General features: G+C 36.7%; 3 protein-coding genes and 1 long non-coding RNA gene across 4 annotated transcripts; all 4 read left to right on the top strand.

Moving 5' to 3' along the window:
• The first annotated feature begins 3815 nt into the window (after window positions 1-3815).
• Window positions 3816-6263, top strand: LOC112172091 (BTB/POZ domain-containing protein At1g21780). The gene is made up of 4 exons (XM_024309271.2): window positions 3816-4065; window positions 4159-4304; window positions 4950-5065; window positions 5429-6263. The coding sequence occupies exons 1-4, from the start codon at window positions 3953-3955 to the stop codon at window positions 6032-6034; spliced, it is 981 nt and encodes a 326-aa protein (XP_024165039.1). The 5' UTR covers window positions 3816-3952; the 3' UTR covers window positions 6035-6263.
• A 712-nt stretch (window positions 6264-6975) lies between these two features.
• On the top strand, window positions 6976-7632 carry LOC112171649 (E3 ubiquitin-protein ligase RING1). The gene has a single exon (XM_024308800.1). It carries the CDS (start codon window positions 6976-6978, stop codon window positions 7630-7632), a length of 657 nt encoding a protein of 218 aa, XP_024164568.1.
• A 141-nt stretch (window positions 7633-7773) lies between these two features.
• On the top strand, window positions 7774-10062 carry LOC112173853. Its single transcript, XR_002925740.2, has 3 exons — window positions 7774-7927; window positions 8311-8350; window positions 8930-10062. It is a non-coding gene; the product is annotated as an uncharacterized LOC112173853 (long non-coding RNA).
• A 3588-nt stretch (window positions 10063-13650) lies between these two features.
• LOC112173290 (SNARE-interacting protein KEULE) lies at window positions 13651-23330 on the top strand. Its single transcript, XM_040509620.1, has 25 exons — window positions 13651-13784; window positions 14120-14228; window positions 14305-14375; window positions 14601-14730; window positions 15095-15197; window positions 15596-15651; window positions 16243-16324; window positions 16829-16907; window positions 17324-17374; window positions 17478-17574; window positions 17669-17701; window positions 18655-18780; window positions 18866-19057; window positions 19143-19226; window positions 19319-19417; window positions 19525-19598; window positions 20346-20448; window positions 20978-21103; window positions 21188-21286; window positions 21378-21497; window positions 21577-21651; window positions 22337-22500; window positions 22717-22792; window positions 22905-22994; window positions 23090-23330. Exons 5-25 carry the CDS (start codon window positions 15134-15136, stop codon window positions 23123-23125), a joined length of 1926 nt encoding a protein of 641 aa, XP_040365554.1. The 5' UTR covers window positions 13651-13784; window positions 14120-14228; window positions 14305-14375; window positions 14601-14730; window positions 15095-15133; the 3' UTR covers window positions 23126-23330.
• The last annotated feature ends 324 nt before the right edge of the window (window positions 23331-23654 follow it).

Raw genomic sequence — 23654 nt, 5'->3', positions numbered from 1 at the left:
ATTAAGGATCATGGGCCAACCTTTCTAAGAATAAAAAGTTTTGTGAAAAAAAAAAATATATATATATATATATATATATATATTTATATATATTGAGACTAGAAGTCTAGAACTTTGTTTAAGGGAAAAGAAGGAGTCTGATCAACGGCAGACTCCTCAAACTTGATTTCATTGGAAGGACAGGTGGCAGCATTTATTCAAAATGGCTCTTGGGAAATTTCTCACTTGCTACGATTACATTATCCAAGCATTTGTGATATGATCAGCATCAAGTTGCGGATGCTTTAGCAAATGTTGGTTTAACTTCTTCAGGTTTGGTTTATTGGAATTCAATCCCTCAATTCCTTATTGACCTTTGTCATAGGGATAAACTTGGCTTACCTCATTTTCGTTTTCTTCACTGATATTCTTTCAGTGCGCGCTGCTAAGCTTTGTTTTTTTTGGAGGGGTTTGGTTTTGCCCCCGTCCCTATTGTTTTGACATTCTCTCTTTTAATAAATAGATCTCTGCTCCTTTAATCCAAAAATAAAAAATAAAAAGGTGTCTGATCACCAATACACCCCTCATCTCTTTCCAAAAAAATCTCAAAGTACGACTTTTAACATTTAAAAATTTATTTTGAAAAAAGATATATGCATGATCTAAATTAATATGATCACTGAAAACTATGGTACATTTATAAATGGACTAAATACTTGTTACTCTTCAAACTTTGCCCTGAAAAACAGTTTAGTCCGTCGCCTTTTAAATTAAACTGAATAGTCCTTATTCTTTGCAAATCTCACACAACAGGTCTAAAATGACATTTATACCCCTCACTTCCTTTTTCTATATTATTTTTCTCTCTTTTTATTTATTTATTTATTTATTCTCTCTCTCTCTCTCTCTCTCTCTCTCTCTCTCTCTCTCTCTCTCTCTCTCTCTCTCTCTCTCTCTCTCTCTCTCTCTCTCTCTCCCTCTCACCAACGGTGACCCGCTTCTTCTTCTTCTTCTTCTCTTCCACAACGACGGCCCCGCCCCATTCTCCAATGGGCCACTCCACCCAAAATGACGCCGCACTCCTCTCCAACCTCCGCATCGGACCCCACTCCACCCAAAACGAGATCGAGACTCCGCGCCGGCGAGATCGACGCTATTCTGCAACCCGACTCTCTCGAAACGCCACCTCTCTCTCTCTATCATCCTTCTCAACCCGATGCCTCCAATTCTAATAGACAAGGCTTAGCCTCGATTCCGGACCCGAAGACGATTTTGGTGATCGGCAACAGAGGAAGAGGATCCACATCACCAGAAGATGATTTTGGTGACCGGATGCCGATGCTCGAGAACTCTGTCCCAGATTGGTTGTCAGGGTCAACGTCGTCATTTAGGATTGGAGAGCCCGGACGTCATTTGGGACGGTTGGTCTATTCCCTCTGGTGCTCAACCTAGGACCTCTGGCGCTCGACCTCCGGTGCTCGACCCAGCTCTCCGGCGCTCAACTCAGGCCAGTGGCAGAGGAGAATGATAAACCGGGTGCCTAGAGCTTTTCTCTGGGTGCCCAAAGCAATTATTTTCTTTCTTCTTCTTTTTTCTTTTTTGGTAAAATGGTATCGGAGCTGCGTGGAGATGGTGGAATTCGTCTCTGAGGTTTGGTTGAGTTAGGCAGAGTGGTGTGACGAGGCTGTGCTGCGTGCAGGCATGCCTGCTGTGCTCGGGGTTGCTATGCTTGCCTGGCTGCTACGATAGGCTCACATGGCTGTCGTGCTCCTACGCTGGGCAAACGACGTCGTTCAAGACGCCGGTGTGGAGAAACTCAACCAGACCGCCGAAGTGGGCGGAGGAGATGTTGAGGTCGAGGGAGAGATCCCCTCTGGTCCAACGATGCCAGGAAGTTGGTCTTGGCCTTGTTGTCGCGGAGAGACCTAGCAGCACAGTCGTAGACGAGAGCTGCCTCCTCCGGAAGGAGGGCGAGAGAGAGAGAGAGTTAAGCAGAAAACATAAAATAAAATTTAAAAAAAAAAGAGAAAAATAAAAAAAATATATAAAAAAAGGAAGTGAGGGGTTTAAATGTTATTTTGGACCTGTTGTGTGAGATTTGCAAAAAATAAGGACTATCCAGTTTAATTTAAAGAGTTTTTGTCCATTTACCCCATTTTTAGGGATTTTTTTTCTCACTAACCCCATTAAGTTTTTTTAATTCCTTCTTACTCAATACACTCTAAGGAAGTCTTCCTTAATACCCCATTAAGATTTTTTTTTTTGTTTTAAATTTTTTTTAATACCATTTTACCCCTCACCCCTTTGTTACTTAGAGAGAGAGAGAAAAACCATAGAAGACTTCGCCGGAATCCGGTCACAGGTAGCCGATCGCCGGAATCTGGTCAACTTTCACCAGAATCAGTTCACCGGCCGTCGGATTCCCTTCACCAGCCGCCGCCCATTAGAATTTTTTGAAAACCTCTATTACCCCCAATAGACATCTATTTCCCCCCAATAGATGTCTATTGCCCCCCAATAGAGGGCAATAAATATCTATTGCCCTCCAATAGACGTCTATTGTTCCCCAATAGAACTTTCGGTTGTGAGAATATAAACTAATCTCCTCAAATTTAGACAAATAAAACTTTGATTAAAGAAAAAAACGAAGAGATTATATCAATTTAAAAACGTTTACTGCCCTTCAATAGACGTCTATTGCCCCCCAATAGACATTCAATTTTTTTTTCAAATTGCCCCCCGACCCGGACCGAACTCCCGTCCTGTGGGCTGTGACGAACTGAAGAATCTGGTCAGTCTATGGGCGAGATGAAGGCGATGAAGGTCGTTCTCGGACAAATGGTGAAACCGATCTGGGCAAGAGGAGCGACGACAGTCTTTGGCTGAAGACGAAGCCAGAAATCGATCTGAGCAAGAGGAGAGCGAAGGTGACCTTTGGCTAAGAACAAAGCTGGAATTGATCCTGACACTTGGAGCTTCAGAGGTCTGATGATGACCCTGGCGTGACGGCGGAGCTTCGGAGGTGTTCTTCACGTGGTGACGGTGCTCGGAATTAGAGGTGCTGTCGATGTCGACGGCGACGGAGTGAGGAAGATAACACCGGCGTGAGGGGTGATGTCGCCGGCGGTCGTCGACTCCAACTCCGCCCAATCCCCGTCGCAATCCCCGTTGCTATCCTCGTTCTCGACCACAAACCTCCGTCCACGGGTCACTGGCGTCAGACCTCCTCGAGGAGAGATGCCGGCCTCGTTGGGGAGAGAGAGACGGGACGGGAGGGGAGGGGAGGGGAGGAGAGAAAGAGAGATCGATGTAATTATTTAATTTAGCTGAGGGTAAAACTGTCATTTTGTATTAAAAATGGTAAGTGAGAATAAAAATTTATTGTTGGGGCAAGTGAGATACTTTTTGTCAATTTTGGTGCTTTTGGTCAAGGACCCTAATTTAAAAAGTGAGGGACTAAACTGTTTTTCATGACAAAATTTGAGGAGTAACAAGTATTTAGTCCTTTACAAATTTATTGTCTGTTATATGTTTCTCAAATTCTAACAGATCTGAATCGCAAGGTTTAATTGTTGGATTAACAGACCTTTTACTAGAGACTTTGTATATAACCAGGATGGAAACCTAACTTTAACCCAATTCCTAATGCTCCTATTAATACTCGGGCTAATCCGAATAGCTAATTAAGAATAGCTAATTAAGAAGAAAGTACTCTGACTACTTTGTCCCCTTTTTTTTTTTTTGGCAGACTACTTGTCTTCCAAGTTCTAAAAGTCTCTTTATTAGGTTACCTCCAAAACCAGTGTACCTTTTCTTATTTATAAGCACACCCCTTTTTAGTTTTTGAAGGGTTCCATTTAGGATTGACCGACAAAAAAGAACCACCAGAGGTGTCAACGACTCCTCAACCTTCAACACCAAGTCACTGAGGAGTCTTTGTTCCTGAGTGAAGACTCTCGTCGGAATCTTGGCCATGGCGGATTCCAAAGTAGAGACCATCTCACGATTAGCCCAATGGAGGATTGACAATTTCGGACCCTGCTCTTACATAAAGTCCGAGCCTTTCAAGCTCGGAATCTGGAATTGGTACTACCCATTATTCCCCTTTTCTGTAATTTCTCTGATTTCTATGTCTTTTTTGATATTGGTTTAGAGTCTTATTCTTTTCTGGGTAATCAGGCACTTTTCTATAGAGAAGAATCGGTATCTGTATATTCGTTTGTTTCCAGAACAATCGCGTTTGTCTAAGGAACAGCCTCCTCTTGCTCGCTTTGTGCTTAGAATTTCGAGCTCCGGCAATGGCCGTCAACCTTATATCTCCCCTGGTATGCTTAGTCTTCTATTTCACTACACCCCCTTTTGGCTTTTACTTCAAGTCAAACTCTTTGCGGCTGTTTTTGACTGTTAGCCTTGATTGCTTCAATTTGTATCGTAAGGGTAAGTTTATTGGATTTTCTGTGGTTTCTGTGAGAAATTACTAGATGAATGGTAGAAAAAGGTTAGTTGGTAAGAGCTGATTAAACTTTGTTGTTTTGTTGGTATATGAAGGATTTATTTTGTTGTGCGGTTAAATTTGTGTGCTGGGTTCGTCCAGGTCTCAAACTATATAAGCTTTTGTTTCAGAATAGCGTTATATGAGATGGTGGAAAATTGGAATCAATTCTGGATGAGGAGGTTTTGATGGCAACATCACCTTTAATTGATTGCACTCATCAATGATTTATCATGTTTGTGGCTTGTTCATGATTCGATGAACACATGCAAATACATGCATTCTCTATTCGACATGTCAAGATCACCTACATGCTCTGTCTCTAATGATAATACTGGGGTATCTCAACTCCAGTAGAAGTATTGAACACATAAATATTTTAGAAATATACCATTGTGGTATCCTTTTTTATTCTTAGAGCAGACGATGCATTCAACAGTAATAGTTCTATTCTTCTAATGATGCACTGCTTGTACAGTTCATGAAAGACAGCTTCGCACAATGGATGACTTTGCCTGGCCTGTTAATTCCAGCTTCAATGGTCCCTTCGTCATTGATGTAGAGTTTCTTGACTTGAAGATATCCCCTATAAATGTGAGTTCCGATTATATAGTTATCTTTGATTAATTTCTCTGTTTGGTAAGTATACGTGTTTTGTGATCTTCTGTACTTAATACAAAGTGTATTTCAATCAATGTTAATACTTTCTATCACTGGTGGATGGTGGACTGCAAAAGCTTCTTTTAATGATGGAAATTTAAAACTAGCAATTTAATGATTCTGGTTTCAGTTTGTTTTACCTTCAATTCAGTAACATGTAGAAAAACTAATATTAAATGAACGTGTTTATATAGGAGAACATGATTTTCTTCCTGTTATATACCAGTGCACTCATGTCCACACATCCTCGAACTTACCAGTTCTCTGAGCCCCTTTAATGTTTTCTTGTTTAATCAGGGTGGGGTGGCTACTCCTGTATGGCCTACTGGTGGATTGATGCAGTCTTTGTCAACCCAAAGCACTCTGAGATGCCTCTCTCGAATGCTTGATGAGGGCATCCATGCTGATGTCACCATCAGCACTGCTGAAGGATCTTTAAAAGCTCACAAAGCAATTCTTTCGGCAAATTCTCCTGTGTTCCAAAGCATGTTCAATCATGACCTTAAAGAAACAGTGTCCTCAACAATTGACATAGAAGACATGTCACTGGAGTCTTGCACGGCCCTTATCAGTTATCTGTATGGAACCATTAAACAACAGGATTTCTGGAAGCACCGGTTGGCACTTCTAGGCGCGGCAAACAAATATGACATGTCAGACCTAAAAGATGCTTGTGAGGAGAGCCTTATGGAAGATATTAACTCTGGAAATGTCCTGGAGAGGCTGCAAGAGGCCGGGTTATACCAACTGCCCAAGCTGAAGAAAGGGTGTTTGCTGTACTTGTTTGGTTTTGGCAAGATATATGATGTTAGACATGAGATAGATACCTTTTTCAAGTATGCAGACAGAGAGTTGATGACCGAAATGTTTCAAGAAGTCCTTACAAGTTGGAAGCCTGCATAAATTACAGTGGGAGTTCTTACTGTCATATGCAGTCAACTGATTGATACTTGTATATAGACTTGTGAGTCTTTTGATTATATGCATACATGAGAGCTTAACAAAGGTTTTACTGGTTTGGAAGCACATTCATATATTATAAAGTTTACTATTTGAAATTTGTTTTGGTTCAAGGATCCTATGAACTGAGATATATTGTTCAATTGTGAGTACAGCATTCAACTTTCCTGTGTTTAGAAAACGAAAAGAATGTCACAAAGATTAAACGAAGAGGACTGCAGTTAGAATCAAATCATTGCAAGTTTCAAACGTTTCAAGATTAAAGATAGAGGAAACGAAATAATCTCTTCGAAAACCATAAGTGATGATCGTGTGTATTAATGTTTGCTTCATGAAAAACATGTTCAAAAAGCATCTTTCTAATATGCAAATAGTATGATTACAAGTACTGAAATTGACCGCAATAAGAATCACAAAATACAAAAGATTTAGTAAGTTTGAATACTCATACTGAATTTTCACTCGCACCTTTTCTTACAGTATATAATTACTGCAATGATGAATCAACCAACCATGTTAACAAAAATGGATAAATAACACACACATAGTCAAGAAGCAATAAATTTTGGTGCCAAGCTCATATCTTTTTTGGGTATGTAACTTAAAAAAAAAAAAAAAAAAAAAATTATTTTCTCTGATTTTGTTTTTTCGCTAAATTTGGTGCCAACTTTGTTAATTAGGTGATGTTACTTGGAAACCTGGGTAGCCTAGCAAAGCAAAACCGACTGGACTAAGCAAAATAAATTCACACAATTCACCTTGCTAATCCTCCCAAACACTGGCATCAAATTCCCCCAAATCTGCATACAACCTTTTCACACTTGCTTGTTCTTTCACGCTTTTTTTTAAATCCCAAGCTCTCTCTCTGCTTTTCACTCCTGACCATGGAGACCCTTTACCAATACTCAATCTGCCAAGAAGAACAAAACCATGCTTTCCCCAATACCCAGTTGCTCTCCTGCGACTGTTTCATCTTTAACCTCCACTTCACTCATCAGCTTCAATTGTACTACCCCCAAGATTTGTTCATACCCTTGAACTCAATCCAAGAATCCTTCTTTGTACCCTGTAACGTGTTTTTCACACATACCCATGACACCATCAACACCATTCTCTCTGGGACAGGTGTCTCCCTGGACTTCATTCAGGCTTTGGTCCCTCAAGTTTACTCCTTTGCTTTGGAGATTGCCACTGAGTTTGAAAATGGGGACCCTGATGAGCCTAAAGCGGTCCCTTTGAATTTGGGTGTTGTGGCTGTCACGCCCTATGATGACCATGACCAGATTGAAAGGGCTATTTGGGAATCTGGGCAGGTTTTTAATCCGGTTCCGGCCACCAGGTCGTCTATTGCGGCATTGAAGAAGGTCAAGGTTGAGAATTTGAGTGTGGTGAATGAATGTAGTATCTGTTTGGAGGAGTTTTCCACTGGGTTGGAGGTTATACGCATGCCCTGCTCCCATGTTTATCATAAGGATTGCATTGTTGAGTGGTTGAAGAGGAGTCACTTGTGCCCGTTGTGCCGGTTTTCGATGCCAACTTGATTGGGATTGGATGATCCCAGTTGGGATTGCGTCGAATTGCTAAAGGTAAATGAGCTATATTTGACATTCGGGATTTGTTGCTGAATAGTGTTTGATGTGGTTGCATTAACTTGTTGTGTTTATTGATGTTAATGCAGATGTCACATCTACTAGAGTTTACAGGATATAAGGCTGCATCAAAAAGTTAAATGGAGCAGAGGATGTACAGGCTAGGTGTTGCTTTGTTACATTGATCTGACATGTCTACCTTGGAAATTGGGGTGCTTGATATAGCTCAAGATGAGTTCTTATGCAGGTATGATCACTTCTGTAAGCATTACAAGTGTTATTGTTTCGGCATGTTTGAATTGATCAGCTTAAGGTAGTCATATAAATCTCATGTTGTTTTCTGTTTATATCGATGTGCTGTATATCTGTAGATATACAATGAGTATGCATATGTGTGTGTTATGTATTTGCATATATGTGTATGCGTTGTGAATGTCTGTATATATATGTTTCATCTGGTTTAATTTTTCCTGTTTTTAGTGAAGCATTTGCATTGCAAATAATGGTTTATATTGTGAAGTTTAACCACTGATTGATTGATTTAAATGGTATAGAGAAAGCATCGTGACATTCATTGGTTTTGCTTAGTTACTGAAGATTAACATAATCGTACTGAAATTCACTGGCTAGGTACTATGGATATCTGATGGAGAAGACAAGCACCATTCAGGTAAGACAATGAACTCATTTTAGTTTCTGTAGATTTTCCGCAGTTCTCCAGTTCATCCAAATAATTTAAGGGATTCTGTTTCTCATTGCTGAACCATTTTGAAATTGAGATTGCATATATCCTTTATATATCAACATTACTGCTCTTTGATTTAGTGCTGCATGTGAAATTGAATACAAGATCATGTAGACCCCGAACATTGCTGCTAAGTGAAAAAAACTGATAGAGAAATTTCATAACAAGTACAAGTAAATTATTCTGGCATTTGTAGATTGAGGTTAAACAAAATTTGAGAGCGGATGTAGTAATGTGTGGCTATAAGCATACTTCCTTGCAATTATTTGTGCTGTGAACTTATTTGATGGTAATTTATCAGAGTTTGATAGTTAACCGAGGGGATTTCAAGTGTTTTCTGGGAAAGAAACTGATCTCCTTATACATCAAATTACCGATTTGTATTTTGGTTGATGTGTTTGCAATTTGATTTTCATTGACTTCATCATCATTAAGCTGGAACAACCTTTTCTTGCTCTTTATTATGAAGAAATGATTACTTACTTGTGCTCTATGTTGGTACAGAAACTAGCATATCAGGTTTGAAAGGAGCACAACAAAGAATCAAAGATAATTGTGAAGTGCAGATGAAGCTGGAAATACTTGTGCATTACCCTTTTAATTGCAAACAAATATATGGACAAATTTAGGCTCCTCTGATGATTCTTTGTCCATTTAACCATAGAAGCAGAGGAATCTCAGTCATCTTGTTTTGGCTGTTTGATTTTTGGTCCAACAAAGAACTGCAACAGTTCTATAACACACAGATAAGTCAAGCATGTTCAATCTGTAGCATGCATGTATGCTCCAGTAGCTAACATCGTGTTGCAATGCACATAATTTATTACCCAGCTCTACTGGAGCATATATACCAAAGCTGCACACACTTTTTTCCGTTGGCCTGAAAGGAAGAAAATAAAAGAAGGATGTGCAGCTTTGGTATAGAAGAATGGGCAGGTTCACTGGTTTAGTATATACCAAAGCTGCACATCCTTTGAATTACACAAAATCAGTGAGTACTTCAGAAGATGTGAGTTTTAAGATGTTCTCCAAGCCTTTTCAGTTTTTCTTTTGTGCCAAGCTCCTTTCAATAAGGCTTTGCAGATTTGCAATTTTGGTTTTTTTCCTTTATTGAAAGAAAATGCCTTTTAGTATGGGTCAATATGGAAATCACAGTGACAGTTCAATTGAACCTTTTTCTTGACAAATTTATTTTTTCTTCCCAGCCCCCTGTTTTAATGAATTAGATTGTTTTCTCCTAGATCATATTAGTTTCTTGGCCAACATTCAGATTTTTGGAATCTCCACACGACATTACGTATTTGCAAAATGACAACAACACTACATCAGCATGAAGTCTGAACAACCCATCCATTAAAAGTTCAGGATGATCTATAGATTCATCGACTTTGGTTCAGTTTCATTCAACAAATGTAGTTTTCACATGTGAAGTGTACTAATGGCTTCAATTTGAGTTGAATTGTCGAGATATATGGTTGTTCGACACTGTTTGAGAGGATCAACTTTAAACACATTTACTACAAAGCTGACTTTGTGGCAAATTCAGTCGCAAGTTTGGGTTGTTGTCATGATGTGGAGAAAGTCTGGATGCATTCTCTCTAGTACGATCTGTGAACAGTAAATGCCTTGTAGTCCTGATTTTAGGCTGTGGTTAATATGAGGCGGATATGTCTATGTTCTGCCTTAACTTGTGAATTCCAAGTTTATTAACCTCCCAAAAGTGGAAAATTTGTTTGAAATGAAAAACAACTTTCATAGCATTAGTCCCTTTTTTTTTGGAAAAGTTTCATTGCTCCTCGTCGAATCGGGAAAATTTTCTCAATGAGTAATGGCCGAGATGAAGACCAGTTGTATAACGCCCACCCTATGATATCAGAGTAGCTAAAAATTACCTAAAGAAGTTGGCTCTAGTTATGTGATCTGACACGTGTCAAGACATTATTTGGTGGGACCAGGTGATATTCTCTCTAGGGGTCGTCAACGGGCCGGGCCGGGCCCGGCCCGGCCCATTCATAGCGGGCCGGGCCGGGCCTTGCCATATTTTTAAATAATTGCGGGCCGGGCCGGGCCGGGCTTTATTAAAAATCAAAAGATCCAAGCCCGTCCATATAAAGCGGGCCTTGCGGGCTTTTTCGGGCCGGGCCGGGCTTGGCCTTGCGGGCTTTTTTGGGCCGGGCCTTGCGGGCTTTATTTATAAATAAATATTTAAAGACACAAGTTTTTTTTTTAATCAAGTTTTGGAAATTCAATGGATAATGATCAAATACAACCAAAGATAATAGATCTATATAACTATATTGTACCAAAAAAAATCTATATTTATATATAGATACTAATTTATTGATAAATAAATTTTTAAAGACACTAATTTTTTATAAACCTATATTTATATATCATACACTCCAAAGAGCAACCCCTATCAATTCAAAGAAAATGGAAAAACCGACCGTTGGATGAGTTTATTACAATAAATTATGAGTATGGTAAAAAATTTAGCCAATTTCACCATATTTTAGAATCCGATCGGATTGGTCAACCGTAGTCACTTATATGTTTTATTGTTTGACCGATGGCGTGGCAACCGCGAAACGTGCTTATTTTTTCACATCACGTTTGTATATATTCCATCGATGGATGTGCGTGGACATAAGATAAAAAAATTAATTTTAATTACAAACACATTGGTGTATACCAATTTTATTCCTTTAGTTGTATGACTTATACATTGCATTTAAATTGTTTAGGTTCATTCTAAAGCAACCATGAAGTAGAAAATGAATTCGGAGAAATCAACCGCTCGATGGAGAGATTGTAATGTTTTATGGTGATTGTAGAAAATCTAGCCAATTTCGTTATTGTTTCGAATTCGATCAACTAGGTCAAACGTAGTTACTCTTATAAACCTATATTTATATATCATACACTCCAAAGAGCAACCCCTATCAATTCAAAGAAAATGAAAAAACCGACCGTTGGATGAGTTTATTACAATAAATTATGAGTGTGGTAAAAAATTTAGCCAATTTCACCATATTTTCGAATCCGATCGGATTGGTCAACCGTAGTCACTTATATGTTTTATTGGTTGACCGATGGCGTGGCAACCGCGAAACGTGCTTATTTTTTCACATCACGTTTGTATATATTCCATCGATGGATGTGCGTGGACATAAGATAAAAAAAAAAAAATTAATTACAAACACATTGGTGTATACCAATTTTATTCCTTTAGTTGTATGACTTATACATTGCATTTAAATTGTTTAGGTTCATTCTAAAGCAACCATGAAGTAGAAAATGAATTCGGAGAAACCAACCGCTCGATGGAGAGATTGTAATGTTTTATGGTGATTGTAGAAAATCTAGCCAATTTCGTTATTGTTTCGAATTCGATCAACTAGGTCAAACGTAGTTACTCTTATAAACCTATATTTATATATCATACACTCCAAAGAGCAACCCCTATCAATTCAAAGAAAATGAAAAAACCGACCGTTGGATGAGTTTATTACAATAAATTATGAGTGTGGTAAAAAATTTAGCCAATTTCACCATATTTTCGAATCCGATCGGATTGGTCAACCGTAGTCACTTATATGTTTTATTGGTTGACCGATGGCGTGGCAACCGCGAAACGTGCTTATTTTTTCACATCACGTTTGTATATATTCCATCGATGGATGTGCGTGGACATAAGATAAAAAAAAAAAAAATTTAATTACAAACACATTGGTGTATACCAATTTTATTCCTTTAGTTGTATGACTTATACATTGCATTTAAATTGTTTAGGTTCATTCTAAAGCAACCATGAAGTAGAAAATAAATTCGGAGAAACCAACCGCTCGATGGAGAGATTGTAATGTTTTATGGTGATTGTAGAAAATCTAGCCAATTTCGTTATTGTTTCGAATTCGATCAACTAGGTCAAACTTAGTTACTCTTATAAACCTATATTTATATATCATACACTCCAAAGAGCAACCCCTATCAATTCAAAGAAAATAGAAAAACCGACCGTTGGATGAGTTTATTACAATAAATTATGAGTGTGGTTAAAAATTTAGTCAATTTCACCATAGTTTTGAACCCGATCTAATTGGTCAACCGATTACCGATATGTAGAATATATATATATGCACATATTCTATATAGAATAATAGAAGTATAAGAACTTCCACACACACACACACACACACACATATATATATATATATATATATATCTCTATATATATTATTATATTATATATATAAACACACACATATATAAATATATATACATATATATAAACACACACACACATATATATATCTCTATATATATATTATATATATAAACAAACACACACACACACATATATATATATATATATATATATCTCTATATATATATATATATATATATATATATCTCTATATATATATCCTCTATATAAACACACACACACACACACACACACATATATATATATATATCTCTATATATATATTATATATATATAAACACTCACACATATATAAATATATATATACATATATATAAACACACACACATATATAAATATATATATACATATATATAAACACACACACACACACACACACACACACATATATATATCTCTATATATATATTATATATATAAACACACACACATATATAAATATATATATACATATATATAAACACACACACATATATAAATATATATACATATATATATAAACACACACACACACACACACACACATATATATATATAAACACACACAAATATATATATATATCTATGTGTGTGTGTGTATATATATTTATAAACACACACACACATAACTACAAATATATATATATATATATAATATTTTACGGGCTTTTACGGGCCGGGCCTAGCGGGCTTTTACGGGCCGGGCCTAGCGGGCCTTTGGCGGGCCGGGCCTACGGGCCGGGCCGGGTTTTTGCGGGCTTTAGGCGGGCCGGCCCTCGGCCCACCAAGGCGGGCTTTTGCGGGTTTTTTGACGGGCCGGGCCGGGCTAAAAGCCCTCCGGGCCGGCGGGCCTCCATCGGCCCACTTGATCCGCGGGCTTTTTGATGAGGTCTCGTTGTTGTTGTTCTTGGGGTTTTGTTTTGTAATTTTTTCTTCTTCTTTTTTTTTCATCTGAAAAAAAAAAAAAAAAAAAAAAAACTCTCTATTCGCTATATAAGAATTTGACACCTGTCCTTGCAGATAATCAAACCAAACGGTCGTTCACTCCAAACAAAAAAGAAGAAAACGACTCCTTTTCTCCGTCTCTTTTTTGCTGCGTCTTCCGTCTTCGTCAACATCACAAATTAACGCAGTGCAAAAGGATCTGCAATGGTAGATATTTATCACCCTTTTTTATTATCTCTATCTGTTTCCTCACTTTTTCTCCATTATTTCTCTTCACCTTCCAGGTCAATTTTCATATTTTTGTTTTACTTTCTTTCTTCGATCATACCTTGACGTTTCCTCAAATTCTTGTATTGGCTATTTGATTAGTTCCATCTTAACTGTTTTCTGGGTAACCCATGAAAGACAGTCTTCATCTGTTCATCTAATTTTTGGTCAATTTAGAGACATAGATAAGCAATTTCAAGGATTATTTTCCTTTTGTCCTTAGGGTTGGCATTTGGCAATGCCTCATCATCTGATACGGGGTTTTTGGATCACAGGAGTTGGTGCTTACTTGAAAAGCACGGGATTTGCAGACAAAAGAAGGTGTAGCCAGGTTAAGATCGAAGTTGCTAACATCGGCTGCTACTACGTGTCTACGTACTGTTGGTGATCGTTCATGACCCTTTTTTTTTTTTTTTAGTACATAAAATATTTTATAACAGCTAGGGCTAGGTTTATTCAGGCCTCTGCCTCTCGACGCACCCATCCAAGAATTCGATCCTCGATCTCATGATCATCTTATCTTCAATTCAGGTGATTCTAAATAATTTCATTTTCTCTCCCACACGGCCACACCACATCGGTTTCAGTTTCAACCGACTGCTCTGCATTTTAAACCAACCAACTCAATCTCATAATTTTGCATTCAATATATATAATCGCAGCAGATAATATTTCTGTAGTCTTCGGTCCTTATTAGTTTCAAGATGAAGGATTTTCAGAAAATTTAATGAAACTGTTTAAATTTGTTCGTTTCAGCCTTTGATCGAGGTTCTCTGGCACTGAGTATGTATATCTAGCATAAGTGAAACGACTGCAGTAGTAGCTTTCTTTTTGGATTTTGATTGACCATCAGAGGGGAAGTCCTTTTTCTTTGGAGTCTTTGCAGGTTTATCTTCCTCATCACGCTCCTCCTCTGAACTAATTAAGTTATTTTTGAGCAGCTTCGTGATCGGCCTTGCCATTTTTAGTTTGAAGCAGTAACCTCAGCAGGAGTTTCATCATCAATTTTTTTTTTTTTTTTTTGAGAATATCATGATAATTATGTCCAATTGGAATTTCATTGATTATTTTTTGTTGTTTTGCTCGTTTTCAAAAAGAAATAAAGGAGTAAACGGCGGTTAAGTTGGGTTTGTGCAAAGACAAGTGTCAAATTTTTATGTAGGGGATAGAGGATCTTTTAATCTCATATAATCACTGTAGCCAATAGTAAAACAACGGTAACTTTTTGTTTACTCCCGCCACTGACCCAGGTTCTATCTCCGATTCCGACCTAGGAAAAAGTTCCGGCCATGCCGTTCTCCAGCTCCGGCGGTTCGTCATCATATAAGAATTTCAGACAAATAACGCGCGACCGTGAGTTCTCTCTACTTGTCGTTTTCCTTATTCTATGGACTTCAGTTTCTTCAATGGCCTATATTATCATTTAAGCAAATAAATTTGTACCCTAATTAGTTCAACATTCTTTTTTAACTGAATAATTTTGAAGATTAGTTTAGGAGAATTGTAGTATGTAGAAGCTCCTAATGGTGTCAGTCTAATGGTGAAGACTGCAATTTGTTACCGGATGTACGTGTTATGATTGAACTGATCAGATGTGCTGCAATTTACACGACCTAGGGCAACTTCGTAGAGTTTTTTTATTTTTTATTTATATATATATATATATATATATATATTTAATGTGATAATTGTATTTGGCTGTCTTGTAATTGTTATATGTTTGTTGACAAATTTTTTGTTTGTTTATTTAGGATTATTGCATGAGATGCTTGGGTCTTGCAAAAGGGGGGACTCAACGCAATGGAAGGTACGAAATCTGGTATTATATATATATATATATATATATATATATATATATATATATATATAGACACACACATACATATATACATACTTACAATATTCATACGTACATTTATATATGTTTTGGAGGATTAATTCATGCTTTGTATGTATACACACATCTATGGTGCATCTGTCTGTTAAATTTTGTAATTTGATGTTTACACAATTGAAAAGGCGATTCCTATGTGATATGGATATATTGGATCTCGTCTGTATTTGATAATCTTAACTCAATATTAGGACTGTTAATGTTATTCTAAGTTTGAAGTAGTCTGGAATAGATTTGGTCAAGCCATGAAGGATCTCTGTAATAGATGAGATTGGGGTAGTATGGAAAGATGCTTCTTTTGGGTAAACACTTGTGGTCTCTTTTAAGTCTTTTTTATGATTTCCACCATAATAAGCTCCCACATATTTACTTTCTTGCCGATTAGTTTTGTCCTTTCTTTCAATTGTTAGCATTTGACAATGTTCATTGTGATGGTGTTCTCTTTGTTTACATGAAATTTCAATTCATTGTGTTTCTTGAATCTACATATGTGATTCTCTGTAGGTACTTATCATGGATGAACTTACTACTACGATAATGTCTTACACTTGCACAGTCAGTGATACTACAGAAGAGGGTGTTTCATGTAAGAGGACTTTCTCTGCTAAATTTTTGTACTTTGGGTGTCGCCTTGATACCAGTTTTATGCTCAATCTATGCTGCATTAAGCTGTAATAAGAGAAATCTATTTGAGTACTTGTCATAGTCTGCAAATATTGTTATTCTCTCTCTGTTTATCTGTCAGTCACAGTTTATTTAACTGTGTACAGTATACGAGCTGCTGCACGTTTGACTACTTATATCAAATACATTGCATCTTCCATTTTGGCAGTTCTGAAAATTGTGTGATCCTAATATTTTCATTGTGGAATGCCCATGGAAGGTGCGCGATGGTGACTGCAATGATAGTTGATTATCTAGATGTTGCAAATTACTTAATTATATATGTGTCCTGTAGTCTTGGAGGTATTGTCCAATGTAAAACCATTGGGGTAATGGTTCGATGCTATAATGGTTATTACATAAATATTTTTCCTATTGTTGGTTTTATTTTTACAAGTTACTTTAACGAATTCATATTTTCCTGCAGTGCTTGAACGCATAGAAAAGAAAAGGCAGCCAATGCCCCACATGGACGCAATATACTTTATCCGGCCTTCCAAAAAGAAGTAATTCCTTTCGTACTCTTTGGGTTAATTTTCGATTCAATGTTCCTAACTAACTGGTATGATTTTGAAAAGACCGTGGGAGTCAAATTTTTCATCAACACCCAGCAAACCTCCAATTTTTCCACTTACTTTCCAACCCTGTACACAGTTACATTTATGTTTTGATTTTCTTTTGTACTTGTTTATTTTATTATTATTAGTGGTCATTGGGGTTTAGACTGTACGGTTAGGCACATGTTTCCCCGAGATATGTTCTTCTTCTCTTTCTTTCTGAAACAAGTGCTCCCTATTCCTTTTTGGTTTACGGACTAGAACATAAAGTGGGAAATTTTCCCATTTACAAATATTTCTAAGTGGTTACTATCAATGGACACATTGTTAACTCTCACTCTTCTCTCTCTGCGGTTAATTTGCAGTGTTAACTTGTTCTTGTCAGACATGTCTGAAAGAGCATCATTATACAGGAAGTATGTGCAGAAGTATCAGTAATTTTTCTTGTCCTAGTTGTTTGTGGAGATTTATCATATAGAAAGTCTGACTATTCCAATGACTACAACCCCCTCCCCCAAGGGCATTTATTTTCTTCAGTTCACCTATTTCGAAAGATTTGGTTGGTCGCATCAAGGAGGATGGAAGTGTATTAAGTCGCATATCTGCATTGAGTGAGGTTGTCGTTCTTTCCCTTGTGAAATATTTGTTTTTTGATTGATAATGTTCAGAGGATATGTATCAGCTGAGTTTATTTTTGAACGAACATGCAGATGAATTTGGAGTATTTTGCTATAGACAGCCAGGTATGTTCATTCAATTTGTTTAATCTCATATGCATTATGTGCAGTCATTATATATATATATATATATATATATATATATATATATATATAAAATGACTGCACACACACACACACACACATGCATATATATACATTATCCATTTGTCAACAATTAGTCACCGCAGAAGGTTTAAATGATATAAGTTAGAGGATGAGGGTTAAATTTGGCTCTTTTGAACCTTATATTTCCAACTATTCGTGATCGATCATTTTGGAATTTGAGTGCAGAGCTAAACATATTTAACACGATTAATAATGTTTTCTGGTTTTTTACTCACGTTCATTAGAGGTCTTTTGTCTTCCTAGCTGATGCCATAATGTGTTTGAATTATATAATTTTTCCCTTATTTAGGTTCATCATTTTGTGGTTCTAAAGTGATGCACAGTTTTTCCTTCTTTGACAGCCACCTCCCCTAAATGAAAGAGTATAAACATTCTGTCCTCCAAATACTTTATCTGATTAAAAATAAAGAAAACTTGTGCATTACTTTGTAATGGATAAACTAAATCCATCGACGGATGCATCAATAATTTTGAGTTGAGAGACTAGTAGATGGGACTAATTTACTACCAGTTAGGCCTAAATTTTCTTAAAGAATCTCGTTGTCAGCTAGATTGCCAGTCTTCTGACCCAGCAGATTTCCTGTGAAAAAGACTTGTGCATGTGTAGTTATAGATATAATTAGCATCAAATTTATATAAACTTTAATGAATAAAAGAGGTTCAACATGAATAGCAATCTCCTCTGGAATACATATCAGTCACGCTTCTTGTTTTCATTCTATATATCTATATTTATGTCCTCCTCAATGATCCGCATAGCATGCTTAATCTTGAACAAGTAGGCCAATTGTGTCTGATATCTGTTATTTATTATTATTATTATTTTATTTTATTTTATTTTATTTGCAAAGGTTTTTGTTACCAACAATGAGAGGGCTTTAGAGCAGCTTTATGGGGACAAGGAGGATTCATGCAAAGGTATAGCGTGTTTGAATGAGATAGCTGCACGTATTGCCACAGTCTTTGCTTCTTTAAAGGTAGATGTTTTAGTGATGTTAGAGTTTTGATTGAAGATTTTGTGAAAATGTTCTGAAGCAAGTATCTGTTTATTCAATTTCATAGGAATTTCCTATTGTGCGCTACCGAGCTGCTAAGTTGCTTGATGCCACCACGATTACCACTTTTCCTGATTTAATTCCTACAAAGCTTGCTGCTGGGATCTGGGATTGTCTCATAAAATATAAAAATACAATTCCAAATTTCCCTGTGACAGAATCATGCGAGTTGCTTATCCTTGACAGATCTGTGGATCAGGTCTTTGACTATGTCCTGTGTTTGTTATAAGCATATCATACTTAATTTGCCCTTGCATATACTTAATTGGCCTGTGTTTGTTCAGATTGCACCGGTCATACATGAATGGACATATGATGCCATGTGTCATGACTTGTTAAATATGGAAGGAAATAGATATCTGCTTGAGGTCAGTAGTAACATCCCTTCCCTTCATTTACATGTCTTTCAGAGTTTCTTTTTTGCAGTTATGGACGGTGAAACATGGGATTGTACATGCAGGTTCCAAGCAAAACTGGTGGTCTGGCTGACAAGAAAGGTGTTCTTCTAGAGGAGCATGATCCTGTCTGGCTTGAGTTTCGCCATGAACACATAGCAGAGGTAAGACCTGTGCCTACGCATACATATCTGTTGGGTTTTTCATATGCATAAATTCATCTGTCTTTTGTTTTTTTTTTTTTTTTCTAATCACAAATGGACCTTGTCAGGTTAGTGAACGGTTGAATGAGAAACTGACCAATTTTCTTTCAAATAATAAGGCAGCACAATTGCAGAATTCAAGGTTTGTGTATACTCTCTTAAATAATTTCTGTAATCAATAGACCAGTTCATGATTTTCAGAGCAACTATTTCAATTCTTTTCCTTAATATGGAAGATAGCTTTAAGTGCAATGGTGCACAACTTTTATCTGTACTTTTAATTCATATTGCAAGAAGTACTTTAATTTGTTCATAAATGGTTTGAAGTCAATTACAAACAACTGAACAAGTATTATAGTAATTTGATCAAGATAGCTATGTACTACATTGTAAAATCAAGAAACTTATCAAAAGACGTTAGAGAGTGAGCTTGGATGGATTTTCATCTTCACTTTATCTTGGGGTGTGTTTATCAAAGACATTAGTATTTGACACATTTCTGCAAGTCATTGTTACATGACTCAGGAATGTGTGCCCCATATCTTGCGCATTTCATTAGAGCTAGGATTTTTCTCTAGTGACCTGTATGTGGTCAACAGAGAGTGTGGTTATGCAAAGTCACCATAATTAGAAGTCTCTGTAGTCCATGATGAATTAATTAATTGAAAGTATAAAAGTATTTGGCAAGTAGACTAAAGGTTGACACTTTTCTTATAAATATTTAGTGCTTAGCAGTTACTTTTCTTATTTGGTGCTTAATTAGTCACTGCTGTTTAAAACTCTTTTGATTTAACCAATAAGCTGCACCTTGGGTGGTCCTATAACTCAAATTCTTATAAAAATGATTGTGTTGAAATTTATGTTTGGTAATATTTCCTCTGGTAAATAGTGATTGGGGATCTCATGAACGATCTACGAGGGAACTCAAGAAGATAACTCAAGCATTACCACAGTATGGCAAACAAAAGGACAGGCTTTCCCTTCATTCAGAGGTTAGTTCTTTGATAGAGTACCATTTGAAGTGTCTGTACGTCTTCATAAATATTTAACAGCAACTTAATGTTGAAAATTAAATTTTTGGCTAAAACCATATAAGAAGTTAAGTTTTATGGAGACAGCATATATTGAGTTGATTTATAAATTCAGTTATATATTAACATCCTTAAGTAAGAACATGCTTCTCAAGCTGTTAAATAGATTATGGCTGGCTTATATGCATTCAGATATGTCACTTAAATTGCTCATCCCCAATCTTTTTCGAAGTCTGTTTTTTCTAGTCTTATTTTGCCAACATTCCATTGGAAAGTCTAATTCCGTCTTTGAGTATGATATTTTCCTAACCAAGAGAAGCAACTAAGTAGTTCAAAATCTCTGTTATATACAGAATACTAAATAAACAAATGACGGGATTGACTAACATTCACCCTGGAATGATAGTATATTAAATGGCTATGAAATTTTTATGCTGTTGATTTTGAGCATAGCAACCATTGCTTAGGAAATTTTTTATTTTTACTCCAGATTGCAAAGAAAATCCACTCAATTAGCAGGGAGCTTGGGCTTCGAGAGCTTGCGCAGCTGGAGCAAGCTCTTGTTTTTGGATATGCGGGAATGAAAGATGTGATCAAATTTCTGAGGACAAAAGATGTAAGGAAGTTTTGAAATTTTATAATATGAGCTCACCAGACATCAATCACCTTATATTTTTTAAAACACACCTTTATTAAACAGGATACAACTGGCGAAAATAAGTTACGTTTGTTGATGATTCTTGCTGCCATTTATCCTGAGAAATTTGAGGGTGAGGAGGGTCAAGAGAATTTGATGAAGGTTGGTATCATGCAAGGTGAGTCAGCATATGTAATCTTAGTCTTAGACACTTAGTACTGAGCACTTTTGTGGGAATGTTCTTTGTTTTTAGTTGGCAAAATTATCACCATGTGATATGTCTGCTGTGAATAATATCAAACTGATTGGGGGATCATCAGAGAACAGAAACAGCTCATCAGGAATTTTTTTTCGGAACTTTAATCTTACCAAGGTAAATATACTTCACAGATAATTCTTGAGTTTATTCATTTGGTTTATCAATATCTAACAAGCAGTTATGCAATAATCAGAAGAATTGTGCGTCTAGGAAAGAACGTCCAAGTGAAGAAAAATGGCAGTTTTCGAGCTTTTATCCCATTATAGAGGTACCTTTTAGCTGGCTTCCTTTATGCAGTTCTAAGTTTATAAGCAATGATCGCATAAGCTGGTTTGTGGTAATGCTTCCATGTATGGTGTTATGGGGCAATAAAACCAAATATAAAGTAGCTTGTCAGTTAATTTGTCCACCATGGTGCTTTGGGTCTTTTGAATTTCAAATCACAAGAACAAGTCTTAAGTTTCAGATACATGTCTATACTAGTTATTTGAAGTTAATATAACCTCAAACAATTTGCACCTGTGTATTATGTTTTTAATATATAGAACCTTAATAAGAACACAACTAATTGCTGACTTGTCTAAATAAAAGCTTAGATCTTGCTGACGGTTCTCTCTGCTAGTCAAGAGTAAGATCTTTGTATACTTCTGTGTTAGGATGTGCATGGGATTGCTTTATTGTAGTGCTGTTATAGTTAGCTAGAGTTGAGCATAGGACTTAAATTCTTAGATCTGCCATGGACAAATATCAAAAGTAAATTGCATAATTCAGTATAACATTGCTTGCTACCTACCTAGTCAGCATCGTATATAGAAAGAGGATAATTGAGGACCCCATCTTTATAATAATATTCATAAATCGTGATGGATGAGTCCATCATGCAACTCAGTTCGAATGGATGAAGCTACTGCATTATGAACTACCATATCCAACCAAATTTTATCTTCTTTCAGGAACTAATAGAAAAGCTTAGCAAAGGTGAACTGTCCAAGGAAGACTATCCATGTCTAAATGACCCAACCCCAACTTTACATCAATCCCCCCAGGCTCATTCAATAAGATCAAGACGGACACCGACATGGGCCCAGCGTGGGATTTCTGGAGATGGGATTTCAAGGTATATTAGCTTACTCAATCTTCTGGTATGTGCTGTGCACCAGTGTTGTTTGTTCAGTTCATTTCATAATTTTGAACTGTCATTACTCTTTTCAACGGTTTGGACTATATATATTCCTTTGTTTTTTAAATCTGATTCACTGCACATTGAGAAAAACCTTATCTATAAAAATCAGAACTCTTAACTATTTGTGCCCTTCCTTTGCTGAGTATTAAGGCATGCATCCAATGATTTCAAAAAGATGGGCAAACGCATATTTGTAGTTATAGTAGGCGGAGCTACTAGATCAGAGGTATGAAAGTGTTTCCCTTGTCCTAATTAGATAAACTTATGAGGATCATTGGTTTTCTTACTTTCATATTCGGTAAGATTGAAAACTTATTGACCCTCTATTAAAATTTCAGCTTAGAGTTTGCCATAAGCTAACAGCGAAGCTGAAAAGGGAAGTTGTTCTAGGCTCCACATCTCTTGATGATCCTGCAACTTTTATTACGGTAAAAAGCTCATACTTTTCTATCCTCAACAAGCAGATATCTCCTCTAACAAGTAGTTATATTGAAAATGTCAACATTGATGTAATATTGTGCAGAAAGTAAAGATGATCACAGCAGACGATCAGCTCTAATGGGAAGATCTCCTAATCTGACTAGGAAACGACTTCCTCCTGTAAAATTTGTATGTATAGTACTTGTTTCCGGTGGCAAGAGCATCCATTTTTGCTCCTGTGACAGAAAACATTGCCAAGAAAACAGGAAGAAGTTTCAAATGTGACCATCACATTTCCTTTTATCCATTCCATAATTTTCCCTTGGCATCAGTCATCGACTTGAGGTATACAATCCTCCACAATTTATAGGAGGCTTTATGAGATTTCAAGTTCCCTCATGTTATGATTCAATTTCAAAAGCTTATAAATTCTGATATTTCACTTCTCAAAACAAAAGTAGAAGTGCTTGCGTTTTTGCTCACTTTTTTTTTTTTTTTTGAAATGAGGTTTGGAACCCAGCCTAACTAGGAGACTTATCCCCACGCTTGATATTATTATTTATAATAATAGAAGAGTACAACGGGGAGGACATCAAACCAATGCCCCGTGAACAATAACAATTATCAACATAGAGAACATCTTGAATAATAACAGGACTCTCACCTAA

The sequence above is a fragment of the Rosa chinensis genome, chromosome 6, assembly GCF_002994745.2.
Source record: "Rosa chinensis cultivar Old Blush chromosome 6, RchiOBHm-V2, whole genome shotgun sequence".
NCBI lineage: Eukaryota > Viridiplantae > Streptophyta > Magnoliopsida > Rosales > Rosaceae > Rosa > Rosa chinensis.
This window is presented reverse-complemented; position numbering and strand designations above follow the sequence as displayed.